The sequence below is a fragment of the Eubalaena glacialis genome, chromosome 17, assembly GCF_028564815.1.
Source record: "Eubalaena glacialis isolate mEubGla1 chromosome 17, mEubGla1.1.hap2.+ XY, whole genome shotgun sequence".
NCBI classification, from domain to species: Eukaryota; Metazoa; Chordata; class Mammalia; order Artiodactyla; family Balaenidae; genus Eubalaena; species Eubalaena glacialis.
The window spans coordinates 19,662,912-19,684,559 of NC_083732.1; the positions used below are offsets into that span (position 1 = coordinate 19,662,912).

Here is a 21,648-nt window from a genome sequence, read left to right on the forward strand (position 1 = left end):
TCTGTTTCTGGCCAATGATTGGAATTTTGTAGTATTATTGATGAGATGTCTGATTGTTTTATAAGTCTAAGAGTTTAAGATATTGTGTTAGTATGCTGTATTTGCTGTAATAGAGAACCATTCTTTTGAAACCTAGGCAATGAAGAAAGTTTTAAAATCCTGACTGATAGTTGACTATGTTTCTTCCAATCCCAATATGAAGTTACCTCAAGTATAACTGTTTTTCAGGGGCAAAATAAAACAGAGAAGGAAAGGGGTTGAGGGGGGAGACAGAGACAGAGACAGAGAGAGAAAGAGAGAGAGAGAAATGAGAGAATGAGAATGAATTGAATTAGATGAAATAGAATAAAAATTAGAAGGAAGAATAATATAAGTTTATCAACTGACTGATCTACTACTGAATACAATTATCCTCCATTCGTGTAAAAGTTTGTAATATAATATATAATAATTTTTATATAATAAAGTTGTATTTCTAAGTTAACATTACCAAAAATATGTGCTGTGTAATTTCTAAAAGCTATGTAAAATAAGTTGAAAAATATGAAATTAAAATACCACCGGCTGGGTTCATATATTTTTATAGGTTTGGGTAAAGATATAGAGGGAAATAAGATTATGAATATAGAATGGGAGAGATTAGGATAAAGGAGTGAGCTGCACTCTTGAGGAATGGACCTCCTTGAATGTTCATAAGCAAACATGTAACATTACCAAAATTATGCTTGAGGAAGCTTCTCTGGAAGGCAGAGTGTAGAATAAGCTAGATAGAGGTGGGCAGCCTTGGAATCTCATCTCATTTTGTAATATGAATAATCAGCATGTTTTTCATTTTACAGACAAATTTTCCTTTACAGATATTTTATAGATAAAAATGTGACTTTTCAACTGACTGAATAAGGATATTTTCATGTCTGGTAGATGCACTGTATGAGTCACCTGCTTGGTCTTATTTAGGTCTTAAAGATGAGACCCACTTGTTTCATATTTTAGCCTTTACACTGTTGTCTTATCTTCAACCCTGACTTTTTACTATCTACAACAAAATTTTCGCCTGACCATTCAATTTCCTTCACATCACTGGCTGTATTGCTGTCTCTTAGTACTGTAGTTACTAATCACCATGCTACTGAGAATACATTCATTGCCTCCTTCCTCACAGCTAAAAGAGTTTAATAACATAAGGCATTGTGGCTCTTTTTAACTATCCTAAATGGTGAATTTGGTGTATCACTATAATCATGGCCATAATTACAGATGAACAAAAATATTGATAACACATAATAATTCAGTTAAATAGGTTCAGCATTATAAAAGAACTAATAGTATTACTAAAAATTATAACTATGAGTTTACATACGGGAAAATGTTTTGGAATCACCTTTAATGGCTGCTTCTGTGAGCCATTATTCTCTTACTGAGTTTTCCGTATCTCATTTTATGAATACTGAGAATCTAAACTATTTTTTCAACTTGAGAAAGAAATCCTTTGAACACTTAAAACCTATTTTTTATACTTGTAACAACTTCTTGCTCATTTCACCGTTTCTAAGCATCCCAGAATTACATGCATATATTTTTATATATATAATGGACATGTAAATATCTATATCTGTATATACTTTACTATCTTTATAATAATATTAGCATGAGTTTTTTTAAGAAGTAAGTTTAAGTGGACACAGCCTATGTGCTCTAGAAGGCTGCTGCAGGAACGAGGCAGCTGTGCTGAGTGGATAGAGCATCAAGCCTGGTGTCGGATGACTAATAATGTCACCATGCATTGTAGTGCCTCACTTCTTATGTGTAAATTAACACAATATTGATTTACTCAGAAAGAAAACATTTTAAAAGTAAGATATACAGAACAAGTTACTGTAGAAATAAGAAATGGTTATAACTTTTAGTGCTTTTCTAAAATGACAGACTTCTAAAAATATCATCACATGTCAACACGTGATCATGTGCTTAAGGACAATCAGATTTTAAAGAATGGGCAAGTAGCACTAATGCTCTCTTCTTTTTTTTCGAGGGGCAACTGGATTGGAGAAGCACCATATAAAGTAGGGGTACCATGTTCAGCTTGCCCTCCCAGTTACGGGGGGTCTTGTACTGACAATCTTTGTTTTGCAGGAGTAACGTCAAACTACCTATACTGGTTTAAATAAGCTTGTCTTTTCCTCCAGGAAATATAATGGTTTCTGGGAATCATAGGCATATATATATATTGAGTTTTGCACATATTATACATATTTTATCATAATCTTGTTTTCCTTTTATTATTCATTGTATAAATTAGTGTTTGTCTATTATGTTTGTTTAATCCTTGGAGGTAAACAAAGCATCCATTTCTGTTTTCTGACCTCTAAGCCTAAATTAAAATATTGTGTATGTAGTATTGACACAGTTGATGCATCCAATTCCAAAACTTGTTTTCCAAAGGAATTATGTTCTTAAGGAATACAATATATATTTGGCCTATAATGTATGTGTGTGTATATACACACACATAGATGATATAACACATAGAAAGTAACATGATTTTGTAGTTAACTTGAGGGAAATTTTTTAAAATCCTATTCTAAAATGTATGTGAGGTGGTGGGACATCTTCAGCACCCACTTCTATAATGCCCCCAAAGTGATAATTTGCAAAATAACACTCAGTAATATCTGGATATAATAATTTAATTAAGCAACCACAGATTTCATTCTGGAGATATTTTATCTTACTTGGGTTCACCAAAAGATACTCTTGACTTATGTAAGGTTCAAATCATGCCTTTTGCTTAATCTCTTTTATTGAATCCTGTGTTGAGTGGTTACGATGGGCAAGGCACTCTGATAGTTATGTTCTGATCATGCAAAGATAATATGATATGATTCCTGACTTCAAGAAGCTCACAAAAATATTCAAGAAATAATGCCACCTAATTATATTGCTATAAAATTATTATTTTTTTAACAGATTTATTTTTCATGTAATTTTGAGGAAGTGAGTGCAACGACGTTCACATGTAGATGGAATAGGTGATAGGCCACACTGTGTAATATGTAAGGCTTCTGATTAGCATGAAAATGTAGCTATAGCGTCTGGAACTAAATGAGGCAGGGAAAAATTAACAACTGCCTAGTGATTCCCGGGTGAGAGTAAATAGTTGTGATTTTGGAAGGCAGAAAGCAAGACCTAAGTAAACTGAGAAGGTCCAAGAGAAGTGAGATTCAGGAGACAGGTATGAAAAGTCACAGAAATAGGGTTACTGCGCACACACACACACACACACACAAACACACACACACAAACAGGTGGAGAGCTTCTGAAGGGCATATACTGAAGGTCTAGTGTAACTTGAAGCCTTTCAGCAGGAGGTGAGGGATGTCAGAAATAAACATTGTAGGTGTCAAGGACACCTCCAGCTCTCCATTGCTTTGCCCATCCTTACTTGGTGGGAATCAATCTAATCACCATGGTCCTTGAGCATCATGTGCAAGTTCCCATGTGCACACCACAGACAGTTATGATTTTGTTAAAGGGGCCTCTTCAGATGATTTTCTAAGGATTAATTACTAAATTTTATTCCTATATCTAAGTAGAAGAATAATTTTCAGTTCTCCATTAAGTTTGGTGGAAATCAAATCAAAGTCACTATGAAAATTCCACTCATGTGACTTTGAAAATGCTTATTTCCAAGTCAGGGAATCACTTTCAGAGAGGAGAATTCAACACATGGGTCAAGACACTTAACACATTACATTTCAAGTGTGCATGCATTTGCGTGCATGTGTGCGTTTGTGTATGGTTCAGGTTATGCAATGCTTCAACAGAATCACAGAATAAGTAAACACGGTTAGTTCCAGAGTACAAATAACAGAAGAAAACTACTTGTTTAAAATTCCCTACACATTTGCAATTTCTTAGGCTAGATGCACTGAAAGATGACAGATAGTTAATTAAATCCAATGGGGGAAACATCCACCATCTGAAGTTCAGGTTTACACGATGACAAACAATTGGCCTGATTCCTTTTACAAACTGAATCTGACCAAATGTTTTCATATCATACTACTTTGCTTTTGTGGGAACATATAGAGACTTTATTAAAACTAAATATTTTTGGAGACTAAAATGAAAAATAGAAATAACAGTAAGAATCAGGCCCCAAATCAACTTTTAGCTAACATATATATAGGCAGTTGAAGAGAAAGCTCATTAGTGGGATATTCATTTGATTTTATCTAGAAAATATTTCCTTCCTTGAGTTTGCTAAACTAGTTCTACAGAAGTAGTAAAAGTACTATTAAAACAAAAAAGGTTACTATCAGTTCCAGTTCTGTTGCTGGTTTACTTGTGTACCTTGGTTTCTCAAGTCTCAAAAAGTATAATGATATTTTGTCATGTGAAGGTAAAATTACCATAACAGAAATGTATGAATATTAAAATTATCATTAATGTTGTGAAATTTTATTTGAGATAAAATTATTTGAGCTCCCCTTTGGCAGAAATTCTGTCTTATCTTTGTATTTATACCAGCTTCTTATATAGTGGCTGTAATGTAATAAATGTTTACATGAATGGGTTTTTAGAATTAACTAAAAAGTCCAGTATTGCAAGAATTTAGAGGAACCCCACCTTTCCATGTTTCATTAAAACAAAAATGTCTTAAATACAAAGCTTTGAGTGCATCAACAATCCAGATAAATCATCAAACATATCAGATTATGACTATGGTTCACACACTCATAACTTGTACACAACAGTCCTTTCCAAATCACAGCTAGAACTGTAAGTTTATTTATAACTTAACAACTCAGCTGAAAATATAACGGGTATATTTGTTATTCTATCTGTACTTTTTAAAGTTAGTAATATGAAGTGGCCATGTGAAATGTTTTATTTTCCAGGCTAAAGCAAATGAAAGTTTGCTAGTATCAACACAGAGTGTCATATTTTTTCACAGAATGCAACAATGGTGCTAGGATAGCTATTTCTCACTGTAATTCCCAGAGCACAAAGGGTGTGGGTATAAGCTATTTCAAGAGCAGCTTTAAATAGTCATTACTGAGGTTTTCATTTTAATAGGTTTCATTCAAAAGAAATAGTAATTGGCATGCATATTCTACAGCATTGGTTTTATCTTTGGTATAGATTTTTCATGTCATCCTTTATTCAGTAGAAAAGTAAAAAATTTCTGTCTTGATATAGATTTTTTTGGCTTCCATGTCATCAGAAGACTGGAAAAATGACAATTTTCGCTGTTAAACTGATGGATTTCTTTACAGAATTGTATTTGAGTTGTGTAGGCACACCCTTAATGTTGCTGGTTATGATGGATAAGCATGCTTTTAAAATGTGGCAGAAACAGTTTTTATTGTTATCATGTTTTTGTCTGTTTAGTAGTCTAAGCAGCATCACTTCTGTGGTCCATTAGGGCTTCCCTACCAAATTCAATTGGCAGTGCTGTGGTGTTCATTCGAAACCTTCATGGAAATATTCATTTGAAAGCTCCATGCAGCTTTAGCAAAGAGCTGACCAAACACTAGGGGAAGTTCAACCGATACAATTTACTCAGAATATTGAGTAAATATTTTCTCATTAATATATGCTTGTGTTAGATCAACTTATAACATCTACATAAGCAAATCTAAAACACACTCAGGCCAGTTATGTGTTTTGTGTTCATATCCTGCTTAACATAAGTTAAACAGATAATTTGAATGTGTCCAGGAAGGAAAAGTCATGCTTAACCTGGAGTCTGTCTTCTCCCCCGTGTATAACAGCATTCCTTATGTTCCGCAGTAGCATAGGACACAAATCTTGACATGGATGGAGGGAAGCCTTTTCCTGCAGAAGTGTTTAGGTAGAGTGAAATTAGATTTCTATCAATGTCTAATATTATCTTTGTTTTATATATATTTTTCGTATTGTTGTTATATGTGTGAGGGAAGACATATTTAAATGCATGCAGAATGATTTTTAAAAATTATGTCATGGTCTGACTTTGACTTATGAGAGGTCAATCAAAAACTTAGAAAGTTACACAACTCACTGGTTAATGGTGCTGAAAATGCATAGCAACCACCGTATGCTTGCTACAATTTTGAAGTTTCTTTGAAATTAAAGTTTTTATTAAGTGTGAACTATCAGTATCTATTCTGGTGCTAAATATGTGGTGCTAAATGAATTGTTAGTGTTAGGAGCTTAGGGACTCTCTTTTTATTCATAGTTAAAAGTGTTATCCATTCAATTCCTGATTTAGAAATATTAATAAAGTCCTATTAAATTAATCTTAACCAAAATAAGCCAGTGCACTTAATTTTTTAATCTAATAGCCCAACATTATTTAGGTGTTACAGAATGTAAATATATTTCTTAGAAGTTTTCAATTTTTTTTAAAGGCATTTTTTAGCATGGCGATGTAAAATTCCAGTAAAGGTTAGATTACACCTACACCAACCATACTGCAGGCACCGGCGCCCTCTGGTGGTTATAAGAACAAATTCTTGATGGCTACTTGGCCTGCAACAAAACCATTTCTTCTGTTCAATAAAAATTTAAGCTGAACAGTTTTAAGTTCTTGGATACTCTCTAAATCTGAGAGCATTAAAAAGTGCTTGACTCTATTGACATAATTTTCTAGGAAGATAATAGAGATAATATATCTTGACATCCATTTTCCTAAATAATAATATTTTTTTAAATGATATTCCAGATCTGAGGTGCTTATTAAAGTGTTCTTTTTTTGAAGTAGGTATTAATAAAATACATTTTTAATTTTGTTTACATCATAAATACAATAAGAGTTAAAATTAGCAAACAGAATTATAGTGCGCCTCACTTTCAGAAGTGATCATTTATTTTTATATATTAAAACAATTAATTCCATATATCAAAGGATTATCTCTCCACTTTTATGTGTTGATCTATAATTTGATAATGTTCTTTGGTCATACTATTGAGCTAATGATAACATTTTATTATTCCATTCAAAGTCTTTCTAGACTTAAAAAGGTACAGATAAACTTAGAATTATATCCCCTGTAACCAATGAAGGCAACATTTTAAGATAAACTTTCACTTGAGTTGTGCAACTGACTAAGTGTGATAATCTGTTTTGACAAAGATATTTCTTAAACTGTGTTAGCATAACCAAATGAAATATGCTTTGAAGCAGTTTTCCAAATTAGTATTTTCAAACTTACTTTAAAGCAATAGAACTCTTTGTATGATCTCAATCCTGCACAAAGCTCTAACATATAATATACATATAATGGACCTACTTATTTCCCAAACCCTCTTCTGTGCCTTGGAAGTTTCTTCTGAGAGCCCTAGGATTCCATTGAACCATTAGAAAAACATTGATCTAAATCATCCAGTTCTCCCCATTTTCTCTAAAATAATCAGCTAATTAAAGACAAAAAAAATTGAGACTCAATGTTTTGCAATGGTTATCTTAAATACCCACTTCACTTTGCACATGTTAGAAGCCAAACTGATGGAGCTTTAAATACTGACTTTAACTGGTGCTTGGTTATAGATTACAGCATCTTGTGTTTTGTTATTTGACAAAGAGAATTTTGGTACCATAATATTTTGAGAATTAGAGATAATTCTGATGCACGTATGAAAATAATGTGTTTAAAAATATCTAAATGTTTCAAATATGTACATAATCCTAAAATATACTGTATCATTTTAGATTTTTTTAAAGATTAATTTGATATTTTTTATTCATTATCTAATACTGTGGCAGTAAAAGGTGCCTTTGATATTGTGATATAATGTCATGAATGTGTGCATTTAAAAAAACCTGTGTAAACATCTACCTTTATAAAGCATAACAAGTGTAGCTTTTTGAGCTCTGCTGTATTTTTTCTTTCAATAAAATGTTATAATAAATTGTTTTGTTTTTAAGGTTTTAATTAATAACAATTAATCTATTTGTTTTCTTTCAGTAGTTTTACAATAGAATTAGAAGTAGATGGCATGATAGTTTTGATAAGGAATGAACTACTTTTCTAAAGCAGCAATGATTATATCTTTGGGCATCACTGAAATACATCAGATCTTCTGTTTTTCTTTTTTTCCATTTCTTTTTTTCCTTCGCTCTTCCATTTTTTTTCTATTTAATTCAAAAAATATTTTGAGGTACCAAAATAAAACACAGTTCTATGGAAAATGAGGAAAAGAACATTATATCAAGAAGTTCTGACTGAGGAAAACTGCAGCAGTTGAACATAAATATTTTCATGCTTCCCCATATTGAGGGCAAGAAGAGAAACCATAGGCATTCCTGGGGGAGAAGCACCATCTCTGGTCACTAGTTGGCACAAGGCTGTTGGTTTACAGGGTGGCTCTCCCTTGCAGAGGGTTACTCCCAGGCTAGTTTGCTGAGAAGGACCCAAATCTAGGACATAATTTAAATTTCTCCTTATTTCACATAAGATAAGAAAGCCTCACTGACTTAAGCCTTTTCAGAATGTCTCGCATCCCCCAGAACTCTGTGGCTCCCTCTCAGCTTCTCTTTCTCTTGCTAGTCTTCCCTTTCACTTTATTTCCTCCTCTTTTATGCCTCCAGTTTCTCATCCACATGTTTGGAAAGTTCTTTCCATCTCTACAGGAGGTGGGGTTTCATTCATTGATGTTTGTGTGTGTGTGTGTGTGTGTGTGTTGCAGTTTATAGCCCCTCAGACTAGGCCAGATGGATGCAAAAGAAGTCTTGTCCCTGAGTCTTGCACACCTCTGACAGTGAAGAAATGGGGGGCTGGTGGGTGCCTGATCCCATTCAGTCTTCCCCAACAGTGAGAGCGATGACTGACCACCTCATGAGAAGCAGGCCCACCCTGATAAGGCAAACATCAGCTTTCCCGGAAACAGCTGACTATGCTCTTGGGAGCAAAGCCTATTCCCACTGCCTGTGACTCTGACCCAGTTCCTTCTGAGACAGTAACCTTGGCATTGCAGTACCAAGGGCACCAACTTCTTCCTGACCTGGGCTTGCACTGTTAAGCCAACACTGCAGGAGCGACTGGCTTTGTCTTAGCAAACTGGAGAGGTGGCACCAACCTTAGTTGAATCTCTCTGGCCCCAAATGTCTCCCTTGATGAAAGAGGAGTGAGGTCTTGGCATGTTTCCTTTACTGATAGCCTATTGATTGACGTTAATGTGGCCACTTATCCAGGGGCACTTTTGTTTTACCAAACGTGAGTGTAGACAGGGATTTGTTCTGTGAGTTTTCACATAATAAATTGAGCAATGTCCTTAGTTATCTCTTCAGAAATGATTTTTTTCTAACAAAAAAAGTGAATTCTAAAATAATTAAAATTCTACAAGCCTTAGAATACGCCATTTTCTCCAAAAATTGTGTATGCATTTACCCTTTGACCCAGCAATTCCTATTGCACAAATCCATTCCAGAGATACACTGGCAATATATGAAATGACATGTGTACAATATTAATCATTATCGCATTATTCTAGTAAAAGGCCAGACACAACTCAAAGGTCCATCATAAGGGGATTGGCATAAGAGAATACTATGCAAATGAACATGGAATGAGAAAAATCTCTAAATTGATAGAGTGGTCTTCCAGGATGTGAGTACAAGTGAAAAGCAGGATATGTAAGAGTGTAACTAGCATGTTAACCTTGTAAGAAAGACAAGAGGGAGTAATACATATATACACACAGGAAATAATAGATATTTGTTTTTAATTGGTGAAAATAAAATTGGAACAGTAAATTTAAAACGATTAAGATGATTACTTCCAGGAATACAAAAGAAACAGTATGGAGGGGACAAAAATCTTTCAAATGGTTTTGAAAGACAGTGTTTTGAGGGTACAACCTTAGTGGAGTACATTGCAAATACAGAGCTACAAAGCAATACAAAACTTTATTCAGTAGTCTGTCAGTAATAGTATTAGTGGGAGAAGGAAGAGCAAGAATAATGCAAATAAATAACTAGGTTACTCTTTTTAATTGTTTAATTAATTAATTATTGCTGTACACTCACTTCCCTTTTTATTGCCTTATTTTGTTAGAGAGCCATAAACTCTAAATAATCTTGCAATTTATTACAAAGGTTGGCCATCTGCAAATGTTGAGATTAATAATCTACTCCATAATTAACCCATAAAATTATACAAATTTAAATTTGGATAAGGTTTTAGAAATTTATCTATGACATTTTCCCAGATTTATTGCAGCCAATATAGTTACTTTAGTGACATGTTTTACCTTTGTGAAAATTTCTATATATTATTTATATGAATATTGTTGGCAGCTAAAAATCAAAGAGCCAAATCTATGACCTGTTCCTTCCCAAGTGAATAATAATATTTAATAAAAAATAATAAGAACGGCACTTTCTGAAGCCATGGATGGCTCCGGGGTGGACACCACTGCCTCCTTCCATGGCTCAGATGCCAGCCTCATCCGCCTTGCAATTCCCTCTTCTCTCAGAACCTCTGAATAGCCCAGGGAGCCATGTGGCTGACAGGGTCTTGGTGCTCTGGCTGGGTGTCAGGCCTGAGCCTCTGAGGTGGGAGAGCTGAGTTCAGGACATTGGTTCACCAGAGACCTCCTGGCCTCATATAATATCAAATGGAGAAAGCCTTCCCACAGATCTCCATCTCAACGCTAAGACTCAGCTCCACTCAATGACCAACAAGCTACAGTGCTGGACACCCCATGACAAAAAACTAGCAAGACAGGGACATACCCCCACCCATTAGCAGAGAGACTGCCTAAACTCATAATAAGTTCACAGACACCCCAAAACACACTACTGGACGTGGTCCTGCCCACGAGAAAGGCAAGATCCAGCCTCATCCACCAGAACACAGGCACTAGTCCCCTCTACCAGGAAGCCTACACAATCCACTGAACCAACCTTACCCACTGGTAAGGTTTACCAAAAACAATGGGAATTACCAACCTGCAGCCTGTGAAAAGCAGACCCCAAACACAGTAAGTTAAGCAAAATGAGAAGACAGAGAAACACACAGCAGATGAAGGAGCAAGGTAAAAACCCACTAGATGAAACAAATGAAGAGGAAATAGGCTGTCTACCTAAAAAAGAATTCAGACTAATGATAGTAAAGATGATTCAAAACCTTGAAATAGAATGGAGAAAATACAAGAAACATTTAACAAGGACCTACAAGAGCTAAAGAGCAAACAAACAATGATGAACAACACAATAAATGAAATTAAAAATTCTCTAGAAGGAATCAATAGCAGAATAACTGAGGCAGAAGAACAGATAAGTGACCTGGAAGATAAAATAGTGGAAATAACTACTGCAGATCAGAATAAAGAAAAAAGAATGAAAAGAATTGAAGACAATCTCAGAGACCTCTGGGACAACATTTAACATACAAACATTTGAATTATAAGGGTCCCAGAAGAAGAAGAGAAAAAGAAAGGGACTGAGAAAATATTTGAAGAGATTATAGTTGAAAACTTCCCTAATATGTGAAAGGAAATAGTCAGTCAAGCTCAGGAAGCACAGAGAGTCCCATAAGGATAAATCCAAGGAGAAACAAGACAAGACACATATTAATCAAACTATCAAAAATTAAATACAAAGAAAAATATTAAAAGCAGCAAGGGAAAAACAACAAATAACATACAAGGGAATCCCCGTAAGGTTAACAGCTGATCTTTCAGCAGAAACTCTGCAAGCCAGAAGGGAGTGGCAAGACATATTTAAAGTGATGAAAGGCAAAAACCTACAACCAAGATTACTCTACCCAGCAAGTATCTCATTCAGATTTGACAGAGAAATTAAAACCTTTACAGACAAGCAAAAGTTCAGAGAATTCAGCACCACGAAACCAGCTTTACAGCAAATGATTAAGGAACTTCTCTAGGCAGAAAACACAAGAGAAGGAAAAGACCTACAAAAACCAATCCCAAACAATTAAGAAAATGTTAATTGGAACATATGTATTGATAATTACCTTAAATGTAAATGTAAACGGATTAAATACTCCAACCAAAATACATAGACTGGCTGAATGGATACAAAAACATGACCTGTATATATGTTGTCTACAGGAGACCCACTTCAGACCTAGGGACACATACAGACTGAAAGTGAAGGGATGGAAAAAGGTATTCCATGCAAATGGAAATCAAAAGAAAGCTGGAGTAGCAATTCTCGTATCAGACAAAATAGACTTTAAAATACAGGCTATTACAGAGAAAAAGAAGGACACTACACAGTGATCAAGGGATCAATCCAAGAAGAAAATATAACAATTGTAAATATTTATACACCCAACATAGGAGGACCTCAATACATAAGGCAAATGCTAACAGCCATAAAAGGGGAAATCGACAGTAACACGATCATAGTCAGGGACTTTAACACCCCACTTTCACCAATGGACAGATCATCCAAAATGAAAATAAATAAGGAAACACAAGCTTTAAATGACGCATTAAACAAGATGGACTTAATTGATATTTATAGGACATTCCATCCAAAAACAACAGAATACACTTTCTTCTCAAGTGCTCATGGAACATTCTCCAGAACAGATCATATCTTGGGTCACAAATCAAGCCTTGGTAAATTTAAGAAAATTGAAATTGTATCAAGAATCATTTCCGACCACAACAGTATAACACTAGATATCAGTTACAGGAAAAAAACTGTAAAAAATCAAAACATATGGAGGCTAAACAATACACTACTAAATAAACAAGAGATCACTGAAGAAATCAAAGAGGAAATAAAAAAATACCTAGAAACAACTGACAGTGAAAACATGACGACCCAAAACCTATGGGATGCAGCAAAAGCAGTTCTAAGAGGGAAGTTTACAGCAATACAATCCTACCTCAAGAAACAAGAAACATCTCAAATAAACAACCTAACCTTACACCTAAAGCGATTAGAGAAAGAAGAACAAAAAACAAAAAAACACCAAAGTTAGCAGAAGGAAAAAAATCATAAAGATCAAATCAGAAATAAATGACAACGAAATGAAGGAAATAATAGAAAAGATCAATAAAACTAAAAGCTGGGTCTTTGAAAAGGTAAATAAAATTGATAAACCATTAGCCAGACTCATCAAGAAAAAGAGGGAGAAGACTCAAATCAATAGAATTAGAAATGAAAAAGGATAAGTAAAAACTGACACCGCAGAAATACAAAGGATATGAGAGATTACTACAAGCAACTATACGCCAGTAAAATGGACAACCTGGAAGAAATGGACAGATTCTTAGAAAAGCACAACCTTCTGAGACTGAACCAGGAAGAAATAGAAAATATAAACAGACTAAACACAAGCACTGAAATTGAGACTGTGATTTAAAATCTTCCAACAAACAAGCCCAGGACCAGATGGCTTCACAGGCGAATTCTATCAAACATTTAGAGAAGAGCTAACACGTATCCTTCTCAAAGTCTTCCAAAATATAGCAGAGGGAGGAAGACTCCTAAACTCATTCTATGAGGCCACCATCACCCTGATACCAAAACCGGACAAAGATGCCACAAAAAAAGAAACCTATAGGCCAATATCACTGATGAACATAGTTGCAAAAATCCTCAACAAAATACTAGCAAACAGAATCCAGCAGCACATTAAAAGGATCATACACCATGATCAAGTGGGGTTTATCCCAGGAATGCAAGGATTCTTCAATATATGCAAATCAATCAATGTGATACACCATACTAACAAATTGAAGGAGAAAAACCATATGATCATCTCAATAGCTGCAGAAAAAGTTTTTGACAAAATTCAACACTGATTTATGATTAAAAAAACCCTTCAGAAAGTAGGCATAGAGGGAACTTACCTCCACATAATAAAGGCCATATATGACAAACCCACAGCCAACATCATTCTCAATGGTGAAAAACTGAAACCATTTCCACTAAGATCAGGAACAAGACAAGGTTGCCCACTCTCACCACTATTATTCAACATAGTTTTGGAAGTTTTAGCCACAGCAATCAGAGAAGAAAAAGGAATCCAAATTGGAACAGAAGTAAAACTGTCACTGTTTGCAGATGACATGATACTATACATAGAGAATCCTAAAGATGCTAACAGTAAACTACCAGAGATAATCAATGAATTTGGTAAAGTAGCAGGATACAAAATTAGTGCACAGAAATCTCTTGCATTCCTATACACTAATGATGAAAAATCTGAAAGAGAAATTAAGGAAACACTCCCATTTACCACTTCAACAAAAAGAATAAAATACGCAGGAATAAACCTACCTAAGTAGACAAAAGACCTGTATGCAGAAAACTATAAGACACTGATGAAAGAAATTAAAGTTGATACAAACAGATGGAGAGATATACCATGTTCTTGGATTGGAAGAATCAACATTGTGAAAATGACTCTACTACCCAAAGCAATCTACAGATTCAATGCAATCCCTATCAAACTACCAATGGCATTTTTCACAGAACTAGAACAAAAAATTTCACAATTTGTATGGAAACACAAAAGACCCTGAATAGTCAAAGCAATCTTGAGAAAGAAAAACAGAGCTGGAGGAATCAGGTTCCCTGACTTCAGACTATACTACAAAGCTACAGTTATCAAGACAGTATGGTACTGTCACAAAAACAGAAATATAGATCAATGGCACAGGATAGAAAGCCCAGAGATACACCCACACACATATGTTCACCTTATTTTTGATAAAGGAGGCAAGAATATACAATGGAGAAAAGACAGCCCCTTCAATAAGTGGTGTTGGGAAAACAGGACAGCTACATGTAAAAGAATGAAATTAGAACACTCCCTAACACCATAAACAAAAATAAATTCAAAATGGATTACAGACCTAAATGTAAGGCCAGACACTATCAAATTCTTAGAGGAAAACACAGGCAGAACACTTCATGACATAAATCACAGCAAGATCCTTTTTGACCCACCTCCTAGAGAAATGGAAATAAAACAAAAATAAACAAATGGTACCTAATGAAACTTTAAAGCTTTCGCACAGCAAAGGAAACTACAAACAAGACGAAAAGACAACCCTCAGAATGGGAGAAAATATTTGCTAATGAAGCAAGTGACAAAGGATTAATCTCCAAATTTACATGCAGGTTATGCAGCTCAATATCAGAAAAACAAGCAACCCAATCCAAAAATGGGCAGAAGACCTAAATAGACATTTCTCCAAAGACGATACACAGATTGCCAACAAACACATGAAAGGATGTTCAACATCACTAATCATTAGAGAAATGCAAATCAAAACTACAGTGAGGTGTAACCTCACACCAATCAGAATGGCCATCATCAAAAAATCTACACACAATAAATGCTGGAGAAGGCGTGGAGTAAAGGGAACCCTCTTGCACTGTTGGCTGGAATGTTAATTGATTCAGCCACTATGGAGAGCAGTATGGAGGTTCCTTAAAAAACTAAAAATAGAACTACCATACAACCCAGCAATCCCACTACTGGGCATATACCCTGAGAAAACCATAATTCAAAAAGAGTCATGTACCACAATGGTCATGGTAGCTGTATTTACAATAGCCAGGACATGGAAGCAACCTAAGTGTCCATTGACAGATGAATGGATAAAGAAGATGTGGCACATATATACAATGGAATATTACTCAGCCATAAAAAGAAACAAAATTGAGTTATTTGTAGTGAGCTGGATGGACCTAGAGTCTGTCATACAGAGTGAAGTCAGAAAGAGGAAAACAAATACTTTATGCTAATGCATATATATGGAATCTAAATTTTAAAAAAAAGTTTCTGAAGAACCTAGGTGTAGCACAGGAGTAAAGATGCAGACGGAGAGAATGGACTTGAGGACACGGGGCATGGGAAGGGTAAGCTGGGATGAAGAGAGTGTCATGGACATATATACATTACCAACTGTAAAATAGATAGCTAGTGGGAAGCAGCCGCAGAACACAGGGAGATCAGCTCTGTGCTTTGTGACCAGCTAGAGGGGTGGGATAAGGAGGGTGCGAGGGAGATGCAAGAGGGAGGAGATATGGGGATATATGTATACGTATATGTATAGCTGATTCACTTTGTTATAAAGCAGAAACTAACACACCATTTTAAAGCAATTACACTCCAATAAAGACGTTAAAAAAAAAAAGAATTTGAGAAACTGACATAGAATTGTAAATATTAAAAGATGATTCAATGCTGTACTTTATGTTTACTTAAAAGTATGTTCAAAGCTGAATCAACTACAGGTAATTTGTATTTAGTAAACATTTAGAAACAGATTACAATGTAAGGGTTGATCCTCTTAAGTAACTTTAATGATTTTTGGCCAAATATAACTTTATTATGTAAATAATTAGTTTATATTCAACTCTACTATTTAAATACTATTCAGGGCATTTTAAAGCACCTATTCTATTTTCTAGGTTTTTAAAATTTTTAAACAAGCAAAATACACAAATGACAAATGATCTAACAAAAACTTAATGCCATAATAAAATCTTTTTATTAACATTTTTATACACTTCACATACATACACATTTGTAAATATTGAAAAAAATGTCCATATTATTTGCATTCTGCTCATTTCAGTAGTGAAAAAGATAGCTACAATGTAGTATGAAATGTGTTCTAATGCTATGTCCTAAGAGAGAGCACCTAAGGGAGACCTGGGGGTTGTGAGTGGGTGTGGGCGCTTAAGAGGTTTTCTGAAGGAGATAACTGAACTAACTCCCCTCTCCCCATAACCCTTTTAATCTATAGTCATAACCCAACTTATACATGCCTCTGAGTTACTGAGATTTTTCCCAAAGTGATTTGCCAAACAGATTTTAAAAGCTCTACAATCCCAATCATGACATATAAAAAGAAAATCACACTTAAGCACATCATAGTCAAATTGCTAAAAGTCAAAGACAATGAAAGATCTTAAAGGTAACTAGAAATAGAGGTCCCTTGTCATTAAGGGAGCAATAATAAGACTGATGGATGACTTTTCAATGGAAACTCTAGAAGATGGAATGCAAGGGAATAATGTCCTTAAAGTATTAAAAGGAGAAAACCTTCAAGACAGAATTCAATACTCATAGAAACCATCCTTCAAAAATGAAGAAGAAATAAACATACTTGGATTACAAGAAAACAAATGTAAGAGAATTATTGCTCAAATATCTGTATTGTGAGAGGTACTGTCAGGAGTTCTTCAGCTATACTGAAGGGGATCCTTGCTGGAAAAATGAAGTTACAGGAGGGAATGAAGAACACCAGAAAGGTGAATATGAGAGTAAGTATAAATAAATATTAACTGCTTAAAACGACGATAATCATGATGCTTTGTGGATTTTATAATGTATATACAATAGTATATGTGACAACAATGATACAAAGGGGGATAAATGGAATTAAACTGTTATAAGATTCTTGCATTGATTAGGAAATGGTAGCAGTATTAATTTAAGTATTAATTTAAGAAATCATATTGTAATTTCTAGAGCAGATAAATAATGTAAAAATAAAAACCTAATAGATCAGGAAAATTGAAAGAAATTGATTAATTGAAAGAAGTCAAGAAAGGAGGAATTTAGAAACAAAGAAGAGATGAGACAAAGGGAAAATAAATGGCTGGATGTTAGTTTAAAATCCAACTAAATCAACTATACATTAAAGACTCATATTTATCTTGATCCACAGGAAGATATAAGAATTATCAATACTATGCACAAAATAACATAGCTTCAATATCAAGAAATGACAACTAAAAGAAAAAATAGGCCATTCAACAATTTAGAGGGTGGGTGGGTTTAACACATGTCTTAGTAAGTTATAGAATTATCAGACAAAAATATCAGGAAGGACATAGAAGATCTGATCAACCAATATAAATTATTTGATACATATAGAAACATATCAAAGAGTCCATCCAACAACAGAATAATGTTCTATATGTGGACCATTGGTTGATGGTTAATGGACCATTTATCAAATTGGACCATATACTGAGCCAGAAAGCAAGACTTAGCAAATTTCAAAAGACTGAAATCACACAGTGTATGTTCTTTGATCATAATGAAATTAAACTAGAAAAAAAAAGATAAATATAAACAAAACCATCCCAAATGTTTGAACATTAAGTAATTTATCCATTGGTCAAAGATGAAATCACAAGGATTTTATAAATATATTCAACTGAATGATAATGAAAAAATTACCAAAACATTTTGGTAATACAACTAAAGCAGTGTTCAATATAGAGTTATAGCTTTAAATGCATACAGTAGAAAGGAAAAAAGTTAAAAATTAATGATTTAAACTTCTATCACAAGAATCTCACAAAGAAATAACAAAATAAATTCAAAGATTATAGAAGAAAAAAGAATAATAAGAGAAAAAATAGATGAAAGAAATCAGGTAATGATAGAGAACACAGACAAATCAAAAAGGTTCTTATTTGAAAAGATTAATAAAAGTGATACCCCCTTAACAAGATATATCAAGAATGAAAAACTGGAACCCACTATGATCTTACAAATATTAAAATATAATAAATATATTATAAATAGCTTTATGCCAATGCATTTGAAAATTCTGACAAAATAAGCAAAACAGTTGAGAAAAATTATCAAAACTTCCACAGGAAAAAATGAAAAAGTTTAATAAAACATGTCTACTAAATGAATTGAATAGGTAATTTAAAACATTCCTTCACTACTGTGTAGCACAAGAAACTATATTCAATATCCTTTTATAAACCATAATGGAAAAGAATATCTATCTATCTATCTATCTGAATCACTTTGCTGTACACCAGAAGCTAACACAACATTGTAAATCAACTATACTTCAATAAAAAAAAAAAAAACTTAGAAAAAAAACATTCCTTCAAAGAACACTTCAGGACCAGATGATTTCCCAAGTGAATTATCCAAGAATTTGAGAAAATGTAATAGTAAAATTCCATAGACTCTTCCAAAAAGTAGTAAAATGAAGGATACTTTCCAATTTGTTTTATGTGGCCAGCATAACACTGATATATCAACCTGTCAAAGACATTACAAGAAAGAATAATTACAGGCCAATACCTCTCAAAAAATACATGTTAGAAAAAAAGATTAAAGAAAAAAGTTTAGGTGATACAAACAAAATTTATTTAACATTTCATGAAGTGGACCATCTCCTTTCAGAGAACTACCAAATGGGGCAGAAGGCAAGAAGCTTTTATAGGATAAAGAATAAAGAACAAGGAAGAGACAAATAGAAAATACCTGATTGCTGGGGCCACATAGTTAATCTTGTTTTGGGTAAGAAGCCCCAGGTTGGCTTGGTGTTTGGGGATTGGCTGACTGAACTTACTGTGTTTCTGGTCAAGGGGAGCATTTACAGGAAAACACTAAATGCAAATGTTATCTAAGTTTCAGCTTGCTGATTTGTTGCCCCCATCAGTAGTTCCTCCGTCTTGGGCCTAGAAAGTTATTTCAATACAAGACAGTAAAATACTAAATAAAATATTCAAATAGAACCCAGTAAAAAAAATTATATATATATATACATATATATATATATATATGTATATATATATGATAGCGTATTATGTTTATTATGATGAATATTTATTCTACTAGTTTAAAGTTTATTTACCATTCAGAAATCAATGTAATTATCATTATTAGAATAAAGAAGAAAATTCATATATCATCTGAATAAAATCAGAAAGATCATTTGATAAAAATTAGCACACTAACAAAAAGAAAAAAAGTAATTTCTCATTGGTTTGGAAAAGAAGGGAACTTCCTTAACCTGATAAAAGCTATTGACAACTGTCTTACTGCTGCCATCATACTTAATCTGGTTAAACACCAAACACAATGTTCTACTGAGGTAAGAATAAAACAATGATGTACACTATCATCACTTCTATTCAATATTTCTACTTCAGCCTTAGTCACTGTAATATGAAAAGGGGAAAAAATATATAAAATATAGAAAAGACAAATTAAAACTGCCATTATTAGTGCAAGGCATGATTGCATACATAGAAAATCCAAAAGAATTTACAAATTAGAACTAATAAGTAAATGAACAAGATCATTGCTCATTATAGATATCATATATAAATGCCAATTTGAATTTCTTCTTATTAGCAACTAAAACTAAATGAACATTTTAAAATTCACTTATAATTGTACCAAAATACTACGTATATATTTAATGAATTATATGTACAACCTTTACCCTAAAAAAACCCAAAAAAACAAATGCTGAGAGAAGTTTGATTCAATTGTTGATTGAAATGTACATATCTTTTTCATGCATTGGAAAACTCAATATTTTAAAGACGCCAATACCCTCCAAATTGATCTACAAATTCAGTACAATCTTTATTAAAGTTCCAGTGTGTTTCTGTATGTATGTGAAAATCAGTCAGGTGAATTGAAAATTTATATGAAAAAGCAGAAAACCTAGAATACCCAAGAAAATCTTGAATTTCAGGAGCAATGAAATGGAGGAAGTACATTACCAGATCTCAGAACTAATTTTACAGCTACTGTAAAGTCAGGGTAGTATTGGCACAAAGATAGACAAATCAAAATGAGTAGACTCCTACATATACGGTTCCTGATTTATGACACAGGCACCACTGCAGTTCATTAGGAAAGGTTGATATTTTCTATAAATGGTTCCTTATCAATCTGATATCCATTTGAAAAAAATACTAAGCCCTACCTCACACAAAAAAATACTAAGCCCTACCTCACACAAAAATTAATTTGAGATAGACTCATAGATACACAAGCGAAAAGTATAACAATCAAGTTTCAAGAAGGAAAACTAAGAGAAGAACTTCATAACTTTGGGGTAGACAAACATTCTCAAACAAGACACAATAAACATTAAACCTAAAAGGATAGATTAATAAATTGAACTTCATTAAAATTAAGACCTTCTGCTTATCAAAAAATGGCATCAAGAGAATGAAAAGGTAAAACATGAAGACAGTCTCTTCAATAAGTTGTGCTGGGAAAACTGGACAGCTACACGTAAAAGAATGAAATTAGAACATTTCCTCACACCATATTAAAAAAAACCTCAAAATGGATTAAAGACCTAAATCTAAGACCTGAAACCATAAAGCTCCTAGAAGAGAACATAGGCAGAACACTCTTTGACATAAATCATAGCAATATTTTTTCAGATCTGTCTCCTAAGGCATAAGAAATAAAAGTAAAACTAAACAAGTGGGACCTAATTAAACTTAAAAGCTTTTGCACAGAAATGGAAACCACTGACAGAATGAAAAGACAACTTACCAAATGGGAGAAAATATTTGTAAATGATATGACTGATATGGGGTTAATATCTAAAATATACAAACAGCTCATACAACTCCATATCAAAAAACAAACAAACAACCCAATTAAAAAATGGGCAAAAGACCTGAATAGACATTTTTTTCCAAAGAAGACATACAGATTGCTAAAAGGCACATGAAAAGATGTTCAACATGGCTAATGATTAGAGAAATGCAAGTCAAAACCACAAGATATCACTTCACAGCTGTCAGAATGGCTATCATCAAAGTCTACAAATAACAAATATTGGCAAGGATGTGGAGAAAAGGGAACACTTGCAGACTATTGGTGAGAATGTAACTTGGTGCAGCCACTATGGAAAACAGTATGGAGG

General features: G+C 33.7%; 1 protein-coding gene across 1 annotated transcript in view; it reads left to right on the forward strand.

Annotated features, from left to right (window-relative positions):
* Positions 1 to 7,859, forward strand: part of PI15 (peptidase inhibitor 15) — a 30,838-nt gene extending 22,979 nt beyond the window's left edge. Inside the window, exon 6 of the mRNA XM_061171933.1 lies at positions 2,033 to 7,859. Within this exon, the coding sequence (XP_061027916.1) occupies positions 2,033 to 2,168 (136 nt within the window). The 3' untranslated portion in view covers positions 2,169 to 7,859. The remainder of the gene's footprint in view (positions 1 to 2,032) is intronic.
* Positions 7,860 to 21,648: the final 13,789 nt, after the last annotated feature.